Here is a 17039-nt window from a genome sequence, read left to right as displayed (position 1 = left end):
GAACCGAGGCACCTGCTCAGCTGGGTCACCTTCTCATGGGACATTCCTCCTGCTGCTTCCCTGGCTTCTGCCCCCAGAATCAAAAGCCACCTCCTACCTGATCCCTAATTGGTTCAACCCAGGAAAATTCCTGATTGCAAAAGTGTCAAGCAAGGAGTGGTGACTTCCCGGGGGATTCAACCAGCTCCCCATGTGCAAAAAGTGGGACTTCCTGGAACCTGGGGCTCCCTCTTTCCTTTCTCTCCTCCTGGTAGTTTCTTCAGCCAACCCTTCAGAGCATTGCTCTATCTCTCACAAAACTCAGACTGTTGCTGGGCCCAAAGTTCTCTGCAGAGCCGAGCCTTTGCTGAGGTCTGAGCTGATTCTTCAGAACCCAGGGTTCCACTGATTTTCCATGCCTGCCTGAGGGATATTTGGAAGCTGTGGTAACTAGGAAGCAGGTATTCTCAAGGGTACAAGGTGAAATAATGCCTCCCCCTTCCCGAATAAGATGAATTGAGACATAAGTAGATATAAATTCAAATTTATATGAGTACAACTCCTCTTCCTTGGCCTGGGGTTTCCTGAGCTGGGTTTTGCATTTTTTCTCTACTGTTCCCCCTGAGCTAGGTTGGGGAGCACCATTGGAGAATTTCCTGTCCTGCTGTTGCTGAGGAGCCTTTTGGGGGTTTGATCTGTGGCATGAGGGGCAGGAGGATCTCCATTCTGTAGTGGTGGCCAGAGGTGTTCTTACATTAAAGTTTTATTTTAAAGTACGAAAATATACCAATAAATTATATGAAGCATGTGTACATGACAGAGCATAGTTAAACCAGCCTCAGGTAATATATTCCCAAGTGTTCAGACATTTTCTAAAATCAGTACTAATAAATAGTGTTTTCTATCTTTTGCAAGTTAAAACTAAAAATGCATGATGTACAGAAATTCAGATATAAAGGTGGCATATGAAAGTCGATTCATTGTCAAATCAGTGGCTCTCGATTAGATTATGTTCGAAGAGGATTTTTAGGGACATTAACAAAGGTGTTGACTTAATCTTTTCTTCTGCTTGAAGAAATCTAATCATTCACTAAATCTAATCATTAGCACCTTTGAAGACCTCTGAAATGTAATCACTTAGAAGAAATGGGTGTGGTCTTTAGAGACTCAATATAAGGAGACTGAGGGAGCCAAGCTCATTCTCATCCAGAACAGAGTGTGTTTGGAACTCTCCTGGCTGGGAGATTTCTGAAAGCTACTGCTGTACTAGAAGGCTTGATCCCTGAGCTGACTTCTCGTTGTCACTTCTATAGCAAACACTGCTGTGACCATGGATATGCTCCTTAGGTGAGTAAACAATTGACCATGGAAGAGTTCCTATAACTTTCCTAAAAGAAAACAATAATATTTCCTTATTTTAATTTCTGTCCAAACTTTGTTTCTATTAAAGATTTTGTCAGCAAAAAAAGAAAGAAAAAAATAGAAGATGTTGTTTGCTAACTTAGTGAAAATGATTCCATTCCTATTTTGGCAATTTGGTTTGATGTGAGTGTTGGAATTGATATGATGATTAATTGTAGTTCTCTTATTTTATGTATCCCTTAGTTATTTCTATGTATTAGTAGGACTCAGAAAGTAGTGGCCAGATGTCTTATAATTTTGTACTTGCTGTAGATTTAAGACCACTTTTAAGGAATATTTAATTCTATGTGTGGCACACATTAGAGTCTACTCTAAAAGTGGTACATGCCTGTATACACAAGAGAGATGACTTTCTAGAATATATAACTAGATAAGCATTCAAAGACTTGAGAAAAGTACTGTTTTAAAGAGAAGGAAATATTATCTCTTTCTCATTTTAATTAAAGAAGCTTAGAAATGATCTTGTAGCTAGAAAGGGGACCGTACAGAAATATAAGTAATTTGAGGGACATTTGTATTACACTTGCATAGACATGGCAATAAATTTTAAAAGCATCATTTGTTTTTTTGGTGCTGATTATGATAATTATATCCAAATTATATCTAATAACAATGTAAAGAGGTGCTTGCTTGATAGTTATTTAAAGACTTGGAAGATACAGCCACTGTCTTTAATTTTAAGTTTCTTTGATTAGAGTGGTATAGCTAATAAAGAGAGGAGGGCAAATTCAACACGTTGGTTTAATCATGTAAGTAGATTCTTGTTAGAATTTGAACCAGTTTGTGAATGGTAAGTTCCTTCTTTATTAACTCTTAATGTATCCATAGTAAATAAAGTGTTTTGGGATGTGGATTCTAACAGGAGGTAAAAAAGGACATCCAAAGGAAAATGCCTGACATTTACATGAAATGATAAAAATAGAAGCTTTTCAACTATGCTATGCCAAATCGGCAAGTGGCATTGAGCAATACGATGAATTTTTAGTATATTCTAAACCCACCGCCTGAAGCTGTAAATTGGGTCAGTCTCCTAAAACTCAAGCTATTTGGAAAAATTAAGATCTCAACAAAGCGGAGGTTCCTATTTATGCAGGAGAAAAGGGAGCAGGAGGTGGGTAGTGTAGGTGAGAAAGCCATAAAGTTCTCTACAGATCTTCAGGGCTCTCCTCGTCTTGGCTTCCATTTGTGTCACAGATACTATCAAGCCTGTTCTGCTCTAGGCACAGTGTTACTGAGTCACAATCTGAGTCAAATTTTGCTTAGACCTTTGTGTCTCCAGGGCAGAGAAATAAACTCCTGATTTTCTTCCCTCAGAAAAATGGATTCGGACATCTCACAAGCCTTCCAGAAAGAACTCACCTGTCTCATCTGCCTGAACTACCTTATGGACCCAGTCACCATGGTCTGTGGGCACAGCTTCTGTTGGTCGTGTCTCTGTGTTTCCTGGGAGAAAACTGAGAGCCCTGCTCAATGCCCTCTATGCAGGCAAACATCACAGCAGACAAACTTCAGGATCAATTTTATTCTGAAGAATCTGGTGTCCATGGCCAGAAAAGCCAGTCTCCGGCAATTCCTCAGCTCTGGGGAAAATATATGTGGGCCACACAAGGAGACAAAGCGGATCTTCTGTGAAGACGACAGGCGCCTGCTCTGTTCGCACTGTTCTAGCTCTCAGGAGCACGAGGCTCACAAACACTGCTCCGTTGAAGAGGCAGCTGAGGAGTACCGGGTGAGTGATGCACTTTGAAAGCTGGGGAATAGAATAGTTAAGTTTAGAGATGCTAAGGGTTTGAGGATCATGATGATGATTAAATCCTCTCTTTACTGAATGCCAGTTAAAATGACCAAGCTGTGAAGAAAATAGGATTTTCTATGGTACAAATATTTACTGACACTGGACAAAGAAGCATGACAAAGTACATTGTAATTAATTAGCAGTACAGGCATCACTAATTCCAAATTCTGATGCAAGATGCTGCACTATCTGAAAAGCAGCCATGCTAAATAAAATTCTGATGAGTTTTCATAGACAAATGACAACATTATATTGTGCGGATTTACCACCTGAAATCTCCTAAAATTGATCATTAGTGTGGGCAAATAGGTCAATGTGACGAACCTTCCATGCTTCCTAAAGTATTTTTTATCTAACATTCATCATTTGGGGTCTGCAACCTAAATCTATTTGCTTCTCTGATGGTAAAATTTATTTTTCAGGAGAAGCTGTCAAACCAAATGACATCATTATGGGAGAAGATCCAAGAAATCCAAAGAAATTTCTATAAAGAAGGCAGGATATCTGACCATTGGATGGTAAGTCTGAAACCATATTTCTTCTGAATCAGGTTGACATAGATGTGCTATAACTTAAGCTGAAATTATCATGTGCCATAATGTTTTGCGAATGGGTCGAACAACAGGAAACTTAATCCATTCCAGTTTTCAACCTAAGGAACATGCCTCTTAGGATTTTTAGAGTCTATGTATCAGTTGCTGCACAAAAGGACCATTGTAATGTGCATCATGTCTCAGGGAGGCATGTAGAGTGATCTGGACAATTTAGTAACCATTATTCAGGGTATCAGGCAAAATATCTTAGATTTAAAATCAATCTAGATCTGAAAGACAAGTAAATGTTAAAAATCCACAGGTATTTCAAGCAGACATTCTGGGTGCCATACATTCTAGAAACTAAAGAACAGATCATCGAGAACTATAGATATTTCTATGTGATTAGGACAATGAGCCCAGGGGGACAAAAAGAAACTGTAAACAGCAATTAAAGAACTGTGCCTGTGATGGTAAAAAGTGATAGTGCAGGTGCCAGAGAAGGGTATTGCTTTAAGTAGCAGAAAATATAACATGTTAAAAAAATTGAGAAAAATAAAGAAAAAGACTGAAATTCGAGAGTGAGAGGGTGAATCCATAACTATTAGGAGAGAATATGCAGTGGAATGAAGATTAGTGCCCTTCAAAACAACCTGGGAGTCAATGGCCCCAGGAAGCCCATTCCAGAGAGAAAAAGAGGGCAGAGAAAAAGGCCGTGCAGATGGACATCAATTTGAGGGCAAGTGGTGAGAATTTCAGGAAGATCTTTTCTGATGGCTTCTGATCCTGAGAGTAAATGCAACACTGCTGCTGGGAGGGTGAGGCCAGGCTGCGGAGTAAGGAGGTTTGACACTGGAGATGAATTTACTAACACAGAGGTCAGAATAGTTCATACAATGATTAATCAATTATAAATTTCAATTGCTTGCATGCAGTCTTTCAGATTTGAGAGGATGAGTGTGAAAGAAATGATCAGTGAGGCTCTTTTCTTTAGTTGTTGTTTCAGGAACTCATAAAGTGGGTAAAAGTGGTTTGAGAGAAGGACAGGATTGGTTTTTGGGATAGTTAAAAATAATGGAAAATGAAAGAAGAGGCAAGTACCTCTGAGAAATGAGTTTGTGGTTTCTGACAAGTGGGAGGACCCGAGTTTAAAATGTAGGTAGCTTACTGGTAGAGAACATGAAGCAGCGCACTAGATTTTTTAAGTGGAGGAGGCTAGGTTGGCCTGAGTATGTGATCTAGGAAATCCATCTCTCTGCAGTATTATGTGTATCGATATGAAGACATCACCAGGGCTGCTTATCAGACACTGCGTCAGGCTTTCCACGAGGAAGGAAAACAACATTTAAAGAGTCTTAAAGAGGAAGGCCTCAAAATGTTTAAGCAACTCGAGAAACGTCGAGCTGAAATGATTGCAAAGATGATGAGCCTAAGAGCGATGTATGGGGAGCTCATGGACGTGTGCCATAAACCTGATGTAGAGCTGCTGCAGGTAGGAATTGAGCATGCATCTGGAAATATTTTGTTATTGGGATCCCCTGGATTTTCATTATTTGGTACCACAATATATTTCTTCATCTCCCACGTCTATGGTTGGGAGGGTGGGTCTGTCTCATATGAAATTGATATAGACAAACTGCAACTCCTGATCAAACCATGACAAATAAGCTTAATGGAAGTGTGATTATGGATATTCCCAAGGGAATGTTTTCCATCCTAAGTCAACTTATGCCATTTGTTTCCCTAAACACCAGAAGGGAACAACTTTTTCATGCACATTCAATTTTGGTGCACAATTGAGCCAATGGAGACATTTGGTGAAAACTAGGTAATTCCTTCTTCTGTTGGGATGTCCTTGGTTTCATTTGCTATTAATTTGGGGCATATTATAAGCCTCAGGATTAGACAACTTTGCAGAGAGCCGAGGGTGGCAGCACTACCTTTGTCCTCTCTTTCTCTCTTCACCGTCACGGTTCTGAATTCATCAAGAATTTAGATTCTGACAATATATTATGCTGGGACTATCTTTAAGGAGTAAGAAAATAAATTTACAAGACAGTGTGTGGGTAGTAATGATTAATACTTTTTTGAACTTCCCTAACCCCGGGACTGGTTGGCAGAATACCCTATTTCTGAAGAAATCTAAACTTCTCTTTTCTTCCTTGACAGGAATTAGGAGACAAACTGAGAAGGTGAGTTTGGTGTTTAATGCTAACTGGGGCTCTTGAGGGCTGTGAAAGAGATCCAGCTACTTCTAACAAAGTGAAGAGGGAATGTCTCAGATTACTCCCAATTGTTTGCGTGTACTTCTATTTATGTTTTGCCGAATATGGTTACCTGTTCCCTTGATCAGAAGTTAGCTTTTTTCGCTTTTGTGGTTGAGGGAGGTATGTGTTGTCGGACTCAATGCAGACATTTCTAGAAGAGTAGTCATTTATAATTTTAGATTTTAAAATCAATAATTAGTGGTAGTGCAAGAACTAGATATTACCAGGCATTAAATAAGAGAGGAAAGTATCTCTGAGAAATGGGGGTGGAAACAGGCAAAGTGAGGGAGATTCCCTAAAAATGGCACAATCCTATCTCACGATTGTGGAAAAAGGGATTTTGATGAAGATTGGTCAGTGAGATGAAGACTTTTCTCAAATACTATGTTTGAGAAGTCTCGGCCACCAGAAAGATTAAATGTATCTTCCTCCCAACAGGAGCGAACAGGTGCAGCTGCACATGCCTCAGCCCCTGCAGCCAGAACTCCCTGCATGGCCCATCACTGGACTGATAGACAGGCTCAACCGCTACCGAGGTGAGTGTCACCCCATTGCTGGGACCACCTGGCAGGGTCCTTCAGTAATGAGTTTTGATGAGTGATAGAAGCATGCATAGTCCTACTTAGACATGAAGTCACTATAATTTGGAAAAGAAAATGAAAGCTGGTGTAAGGATAGGTGTGACTTAGGCCTTATCAATTACTTGTAAATTTGATTATTTATATAACGAGATAAAGAACATGCTCCAAAAAAGGGCTCTTTGAGCCCTAAAACTATTATTACATAAAATGTCAGTTGTTCACTGAGTCACAGAAAACTCGATGTTAATTCAAGATATTCCAATTGTAGATAAGGCCAGTGAATTAAATTTTAAAAGTACTTTTGCTTTAAACTTTCTTAGTAAATGAATTTATAATGTGTTTCAATGGTTGTGATCAGAAAAATACATAAACATAAAAAACTAAATGCAGGAAGCAAGAATTTATGAACAACAATAAAGTAAGTTGGAGGTCGATGGGGCCATATATAGAGCTCCATGGTAAACCTAAACCTGGAGCATTAATCTAGCAGAAGGGGAAAGACTAAGCCTCCAGGTGGAACCAGTGATGAAAGGCAGACAATTCTTAGTAGGCAACCACTTCTAAGAAGATATCTTTTAGGTTTTCTTTTTCAATGTCGATTTGTTTGCTTTAACTGGAATGTTATGACCTGGTAAAGTGATCACTGTTTATTTAGTCTAAGATGCAATTCTTTCTGAGAAGGGGTGGTGGAGGTAAATTATATTGCTATGGACTCGGAGGCACTGCATAAGTGTCCAACTTTTAAGGTGTCAAGAAAATAACCGTCCAGAAGTAGACATGACCTCCCTGTACTTTATGATCTTTGAATTTTTAAGAAGTTTTCCCCATTGTAATTAAGTATCTGTTTCTTCAGGAGATATGCCGGTTCCATTGAATTCAATATTTTCCATTCAGAACTGCTCTTCTAATGTTGGAATTTTTTTTTTTTCTGTTGAGATTCTAAGGAGATGTGCTTTCTCATATACAATTTTATTTTTAATATTGGTTTTGACTGGAATATTCTCTTCTGTCCACAGTGGAAATTTTCTTCACTAATGAAATAACCAATCACAACATCACACTGTTTGATGACGTGAGAAGTCTGAGGTTTATGCGTGGCAGTCTCTATGCTGCTCTGGATCCTGGAACGTCTAACTGTTTTGCTGCATGGGGGGTCCAGGTCTTCACCTCTGGCAAACATTATTGGGAAATGCCTGTGGACAGGTCTTGGGACTGGGCCGTAGGGGTCGGTAAGGAGTCCTGGCTAAGGAAGAATGGCACCCTGATTGAATCTCATGACACATTTCTTCTTTTATGTGTGAAGGAGAATAATGGATACACTCTCTGGACCACCGCCCCGATGACTCGTCAGTACATAGAGAAACCTCTTGGTAGGGTTGGTGTGTTCCTTGATGTTGACAATGGAAGTGTGAGTTTTGTGGATGTTGCAAGGTGTTCTCTCATTTGGACATACCCCAATGGCACATTCAGTTTCCCTGTCAGGCCTTTCACTACCTCTGGCCATACATAAGGAGGGCTAAGTCAGGAGCCTGACTGTTATCGGAGGGGTCTCTCCTCAGTTGAAGCAAACCACTTTAATGTAACCTTGTTTATTGTTATTAAATATGAAGATACTGCAAAATATTTGTTTGTTTTTTTACATTACACATTGTCTAGACTATATGCTGTGATTGCTCACCTGTTCTCTGAGCTTGGTGGGAATATAAAATTATACATGTGGGATTCTAACTTAATGGTCTATCTAATGCAGGAATACAGAGCTCCAATCATAGACAGACTTGGTTATCTATATTGCCCATGTCAGGCTTAAAGCGCCTCTTTCCTCCTTTTGATCTAGTCTATTCTACACATCAATTCACCTTCCAGGGAAAAAATGATTTGACAGGGAAATCTCCACTGAACCTAAGGATTAGGGTAGGCCTATATGACACTGAGGTCTCCAAATACCTGGTCTCTTCATTTACAATAATGTAAATTGCAAAGGATAGTGTTCACTGCAATATTCTCAGGTAACACAATGTGGAGGAAATAATGGGTGCTAAACACATATTTGATTAATGCATAATTAATGAATAAGGATACTGTCTGATTGGCAATAAGGTATAATTACAGTATGTGATGATCTCTGCTACAGCTTGCATAATATAAAGTATCTTTGCAAATTACATTTCTGAAAGGGAGAAAGTTTTGAAATACATATGGTTCCAAACATTTCTGATTAATAATTGAGAAGAGTCATTAAAAGAAATGCTATTAGCCATTGAAAAAGACTTATAAAATGAACAAATGGATAGGAGACGTTAAGGATAATATGGAATAAAAGGATTGACCAGTACTCAAAATTTGGTTCCAGCCCTACTAGCATCTGCATCGCCTGAACCTTGTTAGAAATTCAAATTCTTGTCTCACACCAAAGACCTACTGAATCAAAAATTATGTGTGTGGCCTGAAATCTGGGGTTTATCAATCATTCCAGGTAATTCTTGTGAATGCTCATGTTTGAGAAATACTGCATTAAGCTGATCGACAGATACAAAGGTTTAGTAAACCCCTTGCACCTGAGAACTAAAGTATCACTAGACAAAATTAGATTCAGCAAGATTGTTTAAATATTTCTTTTTCTTTGACTTGAAAGGGGCCATAAAATATTCGGCCTGTTTTGGCAAAAGCGAGTCAGTTGGTGGGTCACAGCAATCTCGGGTTATTAACAGCGCGCCGCTCCTCCTTAATGAGCTTTGATTTGTAAGTGATGGGATTGTTTGCACCAAGCGGGACAGTTTGGTAACATTAAATCATCCATTTTTTATTACCAAAAATTCAGAAGTGATCAGGTCTTTGCGTAGGCACAGTGTAAATCGGAAAGGACTTGCTCGTTTGGAACTCTGTAGTGGTGTAGACCGTGTCACGCTTTCCCCCATTTACCCAGAGAAGGCTGTCCCAACCTCTCCGTAGTAAGAGGCAAGATGTTCCAGCAATCCCCCTGGGACTGTTTAAATGTTGATGGAAAAAGTATAATGATGGAAATTAAGATCTTAAAGAGAATGTCAAGTATTCCTCCCTGAAATAGGATAATAGATTATTTTTATGGAAAATACAATTAGTGTATTTCTCGAATAATAAACTAGTTAGAGAAAACCTTTCTTCATCTTGGAAAATACAGAAAACAGACAATATTTTTAAAACTACTCCATATACAGGTAGGTGAAAACAAGTTTAATTTACTTTCTTAAAGATTATTCAGAGAAGACACTGCATTCATATTTTTAGATATGTTACTTTGGAATGTATTTAAAATTTTTGAAACATGTCATGTGATAAGAAGATTTCAATGTGTTCCATGTGACTATGCGCTAGGGATACATTTTGAAGACATATAGATTTTGGGCTAGATGTCAGCAAACTAGAGCAGTGCTCTTTTATGGGTGAAAACATCGAATAGTTGTTCTGAGATATCGGTGGCAAATGTTATGATCTCACAACACTGTAACAATTAAGAGATGTCACGCTGGTACAGGGATGGACAAAGAGACCACAGGAAACAAAGAGAAAGCCTAACTTAAACTCACTTGCTATATGGATATCTGCTTTGTGATTGAACAGGCAGGCATGGCAAATGCATTTTGAAAGACAGACTTCCCAGTAAATATGCTATGTTATTTTCTTAAAAATTATTTTCAGATTTGTTCAATATGAAAAGCAAATGTATCATTTTAAAAGGTGTGAATATAGAAGAATATCTTTTTGACTCTATGATAGAAAGGAATTTTTTAATGAAGAAACAAAAAGAAACAAATTTCATAAAGGAACTATCGATCGACTTAACTCAAAAATTTTAAGAATTTTCATTCTCAAAAGACAATAATGGAAGTAAAATACTGAGAGAAAAATACTGTAACACTTAAAACTAGTAAAAGATAATTGTCCAAAGCATGTAAAGAATGCTTTCAATCTGTAAAAAAAAATACATACAGCACTCTTCCAATAAGTAAAGTCTGAAACAGTTACTTCAAGGCAAGAAAGAAATGCATGTGGAAATATTCTCCATCTTATTTGCAATCAGAGAGCACTGCTCTAGTTTGCTGACATCTAGCCCAAAATCTATATGTCTTCAAAATGTATCCCTAGCGCATAGTCACATGGAACACATTGAAATCTTCTTATCACATGACATGTTTCAAAAATTTTAAATACATTCCAAAGTAACATATCTAAAAATATGAATGCAGTGTCTTCTCTGAATAATCTTTAAGAAAGTAAATAAAATCACAATCACTACCATGAGATGAGCATTTAAAAATATTAATATATTAATATTCACCTCCAGGCAGAAGGGTGGGCAGGAGGCCGAAGGATAGCTACCCTGGAGCCTGGAGACCCCGAGATTTCTCTGATGCCAGTGCAAGCATCACTGGGGACAAAGCGACACCACGTGGGGCATCAAGGGCGCTGCAGTTGAGCAGGACCTAGGTGCTGGCACTTAGTAGTCCTCTGCTCTTGCTTTCCAACAATTCTGGGAGCTGCAGCAGGGAGACGGGAAGAATTACCTTTCAGCTCCCCTTCTCGACATTACTTACTTGAAAAAAATTGTTTTCTTCCTGTTCTGTCCTCAGCTGCACTAGCTACCGCATCTAGACACGCTCAGGACCATGGAGCACAACTTCCGGAATCCCCAGCCACCCACCGGAGCCCAGAACTATACTGGGCCATGGCTAGGGTCCCTCTGACAATTATGGAGGGGGAAAACATAATAGTGGCGACACTGGAGAGGTAGGGTGGAAGGCCGTAGGTCACATTTCTTTCCAGAATGACTTCTCAGGGGAACTGGCTTCAGGCACCGGGGGCACAGAGGGGGACGCTCCTCACCCCAGAAAGGCCAGTGACATCTGCAAGATGCTTTCACCTTAGACAGCACCCAGGGTCCCCAGGGATGGGCAGTGCTCAAAGGAATCAGAGAACCTTGTCTCCAAATGTGCTGGGCAGTATATGACAGTTCTGGTTTGGGAGCTCCTAAAGCACTGGGCAGAGAAAGGGGTTCCTCAGCAACTGCATGGATAAGGGGATCTAAAACCTGGGGGCCTGCAGATCAGGCAGGGTGGTGATGGGTCAAGATCCTGGCATTTGACCCTTGGACTTAAAGGCGCCCCTTTCCTCAATTCTTCCATATTTAAGGAAGGACTCTCTCAGGGTCATAGGTGCCCATGCTATCATTTCCGCTCTTCCATTTTAATGTTGCCACAAAGTGCTGTTTCATGACTAGGTCTGGCCCACGGCTGGGAGAGAAAATGAGAAAAAAATAGGACTCCCCCACGCTTTCCTGTTTACTGGTGCCTCTTTCTTGATCCTGAGGCAGGAGAGAGAGAGTCTCAAAGATTTTCCTGTGAGCTCCTGCTGTGTTGTTCATAGATTTGGGCCTTTCTTTGTCCTAGGGTGAAATCCAGGGTCAAAAAGAGCCTGAGCAATTTTCTGTCACTCGGTACTTTAGATTACAATTTTTCAGAATGACCGCTTTTTCTTCTTATTGGTGTGTATTACTCTGGACCCTGATGGAACATTACTTGAAATTTTGAGAATAATGAGGTTTGTAAGAGCCATAAAACCTGTCTTAAAATTCCTAGACATTCAAAGATATGTTGTTTGGGGAGATCGGGCCTTTTCCTAAAGCAGGAATTTCTGGAAAAGACATTTGTGAAAGTCTTGGATGTGATGTGTAAGGAGCACCTTTGAGTGATTTTTGTCAGTGAACTCAAAGAAAGGGATAATTTTGTCTACGTGACTTGAATAGCCCCTGTTAACTCACACCTATGAAAGGATTCAGAATCGGAACCAATACTGCTGAGGAAGGTCAGAGCCTTACTTGACCAATTCTGAAGGACTCGAGTTCTTCAGAATTCTGGAAATGTTAGGGAGGTTACTGGACTTTGGACATGGTCCAGATGCATGATTTTGAGTCAAACATTTCTATTTATTAAGAGCAGAGTGACCTCCATTCATATCTAGGTCGATGAAGGAAAACCTGTGAATTGGCTCCATGTCCTGTCTTGTGTGAGTTGCTGCAGGGCACAGTGAAGTAAGGGCAGGGAAACAGAAAACCTGGAGAGGTCTTAAGATACGCATGTGTCCAGTGCACTAGGCTGATTTGTAAAAATTAAAAACGAGCTAACGATGGGCCTCCAATATGCAAAGAGGAGGCCATTGCAAAAAAGAAGTGTCAACATTTTCCCCAAAGAATTAGAGATAATGACAGGAAGGAAAATATATTTCTAGGAAGGATATGACAGAAGCTTTCTACAAAATGTTACATGCCAATGTTACATGTTATTCCCTTCCTTTCTCTTCACAGTCTCCATTTCAACAAAATTCTTATTGAATGGGGTTTTAGGGGAAAAAATGGCTGGGTTTGTAGTAGGTAAAATGAAAGGTAAGAAAATTAAATAATACTAAAAAAAAGATAGTCTGGCATATTCAGAGGCCAAGAGGCATTACAGATTCATCACACGATAAATGAATTTTAATTAGTGCAGAATGGAAAATGGGCAGCATCTGTACCTGTGTGCAAATAAGACATGTCAGTGACTAAATTTCACAAATGAGTTATAAATTTTGGCTTTAGAAACTTATTTGTCATAATATATTTTCAATTTCTCAAGAATTAATCCAAGCAAGTTTCCTACAAGGAAGTGGAGATGGTTCGCTAGACTGGAAACGCTAAGGTTTTATTCCATCCATCGGTTAATGCAACATTTCCTGGTTAAGTGAGGACTTACTGTGTATGTTTTCCGTTCATGTCTTCCACCCACAAATTTAATGTTTTTCCTGATCTTAACTAAGCACACTTATGTACTGTGGCCGTAACCCTTGCAGTTTGAGGTGTGACTGCAAAACCGGCACAAATTTCTTTTTTTTCTTTGCATCATCATGGATAGAAGATTTATTCTTACTGTAGATCTCAGCAACCTCAGCATATGGCTTTCTTTCTTTCTTTATTAAGTTAAGAACTTTCACTTTTCTCTTAAAGGAGGCACTTTACGGCTTCCCTTTGTCATATTTAAATTGCCAGCAACACTAACTAGTCTTGTGTTTTGGGTCATTATTAGTAAAGCAAGGGTTATCTGAACACAGCACTACAATACTGGGTCTGATAACCGAGGAGTTAACTAATGGGTAGGTCATGTACCCAGCACGGATACTCAGGACAAACGGGTCATTTGGGTCCCTGCCGGGATGAAGCAAGATAGGGTGAAATTTCCTCACGATACTCAGAACGGCACAGAAGTGAAAATTCATGAATTGTATATTTCTGGAATTTTTCATTTAATAGTTTTGGATGACGGTTGACCTTGGGAAACTGAAATCTCAAAGAGCAAAACTGTGAGCAATGGGGACTATTGCAGGTCACTTTTCTTAGCCATGGCTGTATACGAGAAGATCATATTTGTGATGACTGATCATTGGATGTAGTAGAAATAGAGTGTTTTAAATTTTCCTTTCTACTTTCCTTCTTTGGGTGACGCACAGTGATCCCTCACTGAATAACTATAAAAATGTGTCTAAGAGACTGAATAGGATACAAACTTAGCGAAGGTAAAGAAAGCCTTAGGAGATAGTTGCCCTAGACTTAAAAGAAAACATATTATTTCTTTCACTAAATGTCTTTGATTCCTTTTAGTACTCAGTCATGTACAATACACTTACTATGTGATTATTAAATCCACAAAACTTCATAAATTTTTAAATTATACATATGTATTGACTAATGACAATTAGAGGGTATGAGAGAATATTCAGGGTAATAAGAAAAAAGGCATAATAAGGAATAACCAGTAAAAGCTGTCATGTGTCCAAGTTTTAGACAGAAAGAAAGATGCAGTCGTGTGTTACAAAAAAAAAAAAAAAAACTAAGAGGAAAAACTTTCATGTTAGACTCAATGAAAAACAGAATTTCAAAGAATTTTAGTTTAGATGAGGTTGACAAGTCTATAAGGTATAGAGCAGTAAGTGGCATTATGGGGCAGGAGTGTGACTGCACTGGGTTGTTAAATAGAATGTGGATGACTTCTCTTTCTCAAGAAATACCACGGAAGAATACATGCAGATTCAGGCAGATAACCGAATATAACACATAGTAATGAGTTGATACAATTAGAATTAAATGATAGTTTCTTAAAAGTAGATCTGAACTTCTTATTTGGAGGGTTAATTGATTTTAAAAACAACAAATGCATGGATTACATAGGTTAACTCAAGTCATGGCTTTTTAGTAGAGATTGAATGTGGCAATTTGATTAACTAGGTTTAGAAAGTTTTTAATTCAATCATTGGCATTAGGGTGTGTTTTTCTCTGCAAAAATCCAATCATGTACACCAACACCTTTTCAAAGGTTTGATAATTTAATCAGTTGGAGGAAATGGGTGTGGTCTTCAGAGGATCTATAAAACCTAACAGGAAGGGCCAAGTTCATTCTACTCCAGGACCCTTTGGAGTTGGCTGGGCTGTGGAAGAGTTTAACTGCTACCAGGGGGTGAGCACCTAATCCTTGAACTAAACAGAATTACTTATTGAACAAGAATGGAAATATCCATGAACAGCGCCCATAGGTGAGTACTCCATCTACATAAAAGCAATTTCTATCTTCTCTTAAAAATAAGAACTTTAATCCATATGTCTGTTTAGGTAGTTCCCAAAGAATCGAGTAGTAGAAACGATGTCACAACTCTAGCTTACTTTTTTAGATACGATCTCTTTCTTTCTATATATTTTATAAATTAATCTGATTATTTTTCCGCTATTATTTTTTGTGTAACTTGATTGCTCATGTGTAATTGTGAGGGTACAGAAGATGATTGCTACCAGGCAGCTTGCAGTTTTTTAGATGGTGCAAAAAATAAATGCTAATTGTGTTATTTTGCCATGATGTTAATTTAGCTATCCATGTCTATTAAGCTATTCATATTAGGCTGCCTGTGTATATATGTTTATGTGCATGTTTGTGTATCAGCTCTATGTAGAATGCTGGTCTACTGAGAAATTAAATTACTCAAGACTCATTGTTAGGTCGAATGTTTAAAACGATTTCTCGTCAATTTTCAGTTGCAGACTTGGATTACAGTTTTCAGAGTCAGACAGAGTTAGAGCTTTGCTGGGGGAAGTGTCTGGGAACTGTAGAGACCCACAGAAAACTGGTATTCTTTCATACGAGGATGTTTTAGATATGGGAAGGTGCTCTGAATTCACCTAGTATAAAAACAAAAAAATCTGTATTGTAGCCAAATCCATTCATTTTAAAACAATTGTCATTTGCTACTGACAAACATTTTGACTTGAAGTGTACATTATTTCATAGAAAAAGGGAATTCTAGATAAGGAGTGTAACTGAATTATGAGTATATTGTTAATCTCTTTATGTTAATTTCCTAAATGCATCACAGTTGATATAGGAGATAAATTCAGTTGCTTTGAAATTTTCAAAATGAATGTAGTAGGTAAGATCTGAATAAACTTACAACATTTAGTTTAAATTTAATTAACCTTTTGTATTGAAAATAGGGTAGAATGTGAAGAGAAGATGTTCTTAATGAAATATGATAGGCCATAAAAACAAGTAAATTCAGTTATGTAAATTTAGTGCATGCATGCATGGCATGATTGTGTGACCAAAGGTAAAATGCTAGGTGGTCTTATCTGTTTCCATAGCACATTACACATTTATCCTTATAAATATAAAAACTTTCCTTAAAAAAAAAAATTGTTTTTATATCACCCATGAAACTTTTTGTCTTATTTACCATATCTTATAATAGATTACTGTCAGTACAGTTTAGAAGTTAGGAACTGTTGCTTGACTAAATGTTACTCTTGGACACTAAAGTTTCTTTTTTTTCCTGTCAGTAAGATCTATATCTGAGTACTGAATCAATCATTTATTCAATGAGTGATTTTTAGAAAAATAACTTATTTTAGTCACACTTTGTCAATTTCCTCATTATAAAGTGTTGATAAAAATAGAAAATGAATTGATAGTATTGAGAACATTAAAATAGGCAATCCAGATAAGAGGAATTAATCCAAAGCCTAGAGTTAGAAAACAAGAAGTATTAGCATCTGCTATTATCATTTTAATGTTATCATTGTCATTAATGTTATAGATCGAGAAACACTTACATTCACAATGAATTCTTGGCCAATTTCCAACCCATTCTACACAGGGCTTCTCTGACCTTTCTTCTTGTCTCTCATACTGTCTCTTCATTTTAGGCATGTTGAGTAAATGGATTTATGATCTATATCATTGAAAATGTTATGATCATCAATCAGAAATCCATAAGTCTTCTCTCACAAATTGTTATTTACATATGTCTATGGGCATCATCACCCCATTGCTAATCATTGTTCAGAGAGGTATTTTAAAGCTGATTTTATAATCGTTCAGTAAATCAGTTGTTCGTGTCTATTTTGGACCAAAAA

The 17039-nt window shown here is 38.1% G+C and overlaps 1 protein-coding gene across 1 annotated transcript; it reads left to right on the top strand.

The window, feature by feature from the left end:
• The first annotated feature begins 1253 nt into the window (after positions 1 to 1253).
• On the top strand, positions 1254 to 8087 carry LOC120590547 (tripartite motif-containing protein 43-like). Its single transcript, XM_039848339.1, has 8 exons — positions 1254 to 1326; positions 2716 to 3130; positions 3619 to 3714; positions 4451 to 4472; positions 5013 to 5221; positions 5899 to 5921; positions 6435 to 6532; positions 7594 to 8087. The coding sequence occupies exons 1-8, from the start codon at positions 1310 to 1312 to the stop codon at positions 8085 to 8087; spliced, it is 1374 nt and encodes a 457-aa protein (XP_039704273.1). The 5' UTR covers positions 1254 to 1309.
• Positions 8088 to 17039: the final 8952 nt, after the last annotated feature.

Source organism: Pteropus medius, unplaced genomic scaffold (genome assembly GCF_902729225.1).
Source record: "Pteropus medius unplaced genomic scaffold, Ma_sr-lr_union100, whole genome shotgun sequence".
In the NCBI taxonomy this organism is placed as follows: domain Eukaryota; kingdom Metazoa; phylum Chordata; class Mammalia; order Chiroptera; family Pteropodidae; genus Pteropus; species Pteropus medius.
Note: the sequence above shows the minus strand (reverse complement) of the source record. Positions and strands in the feature narration are given on the sequence as shown.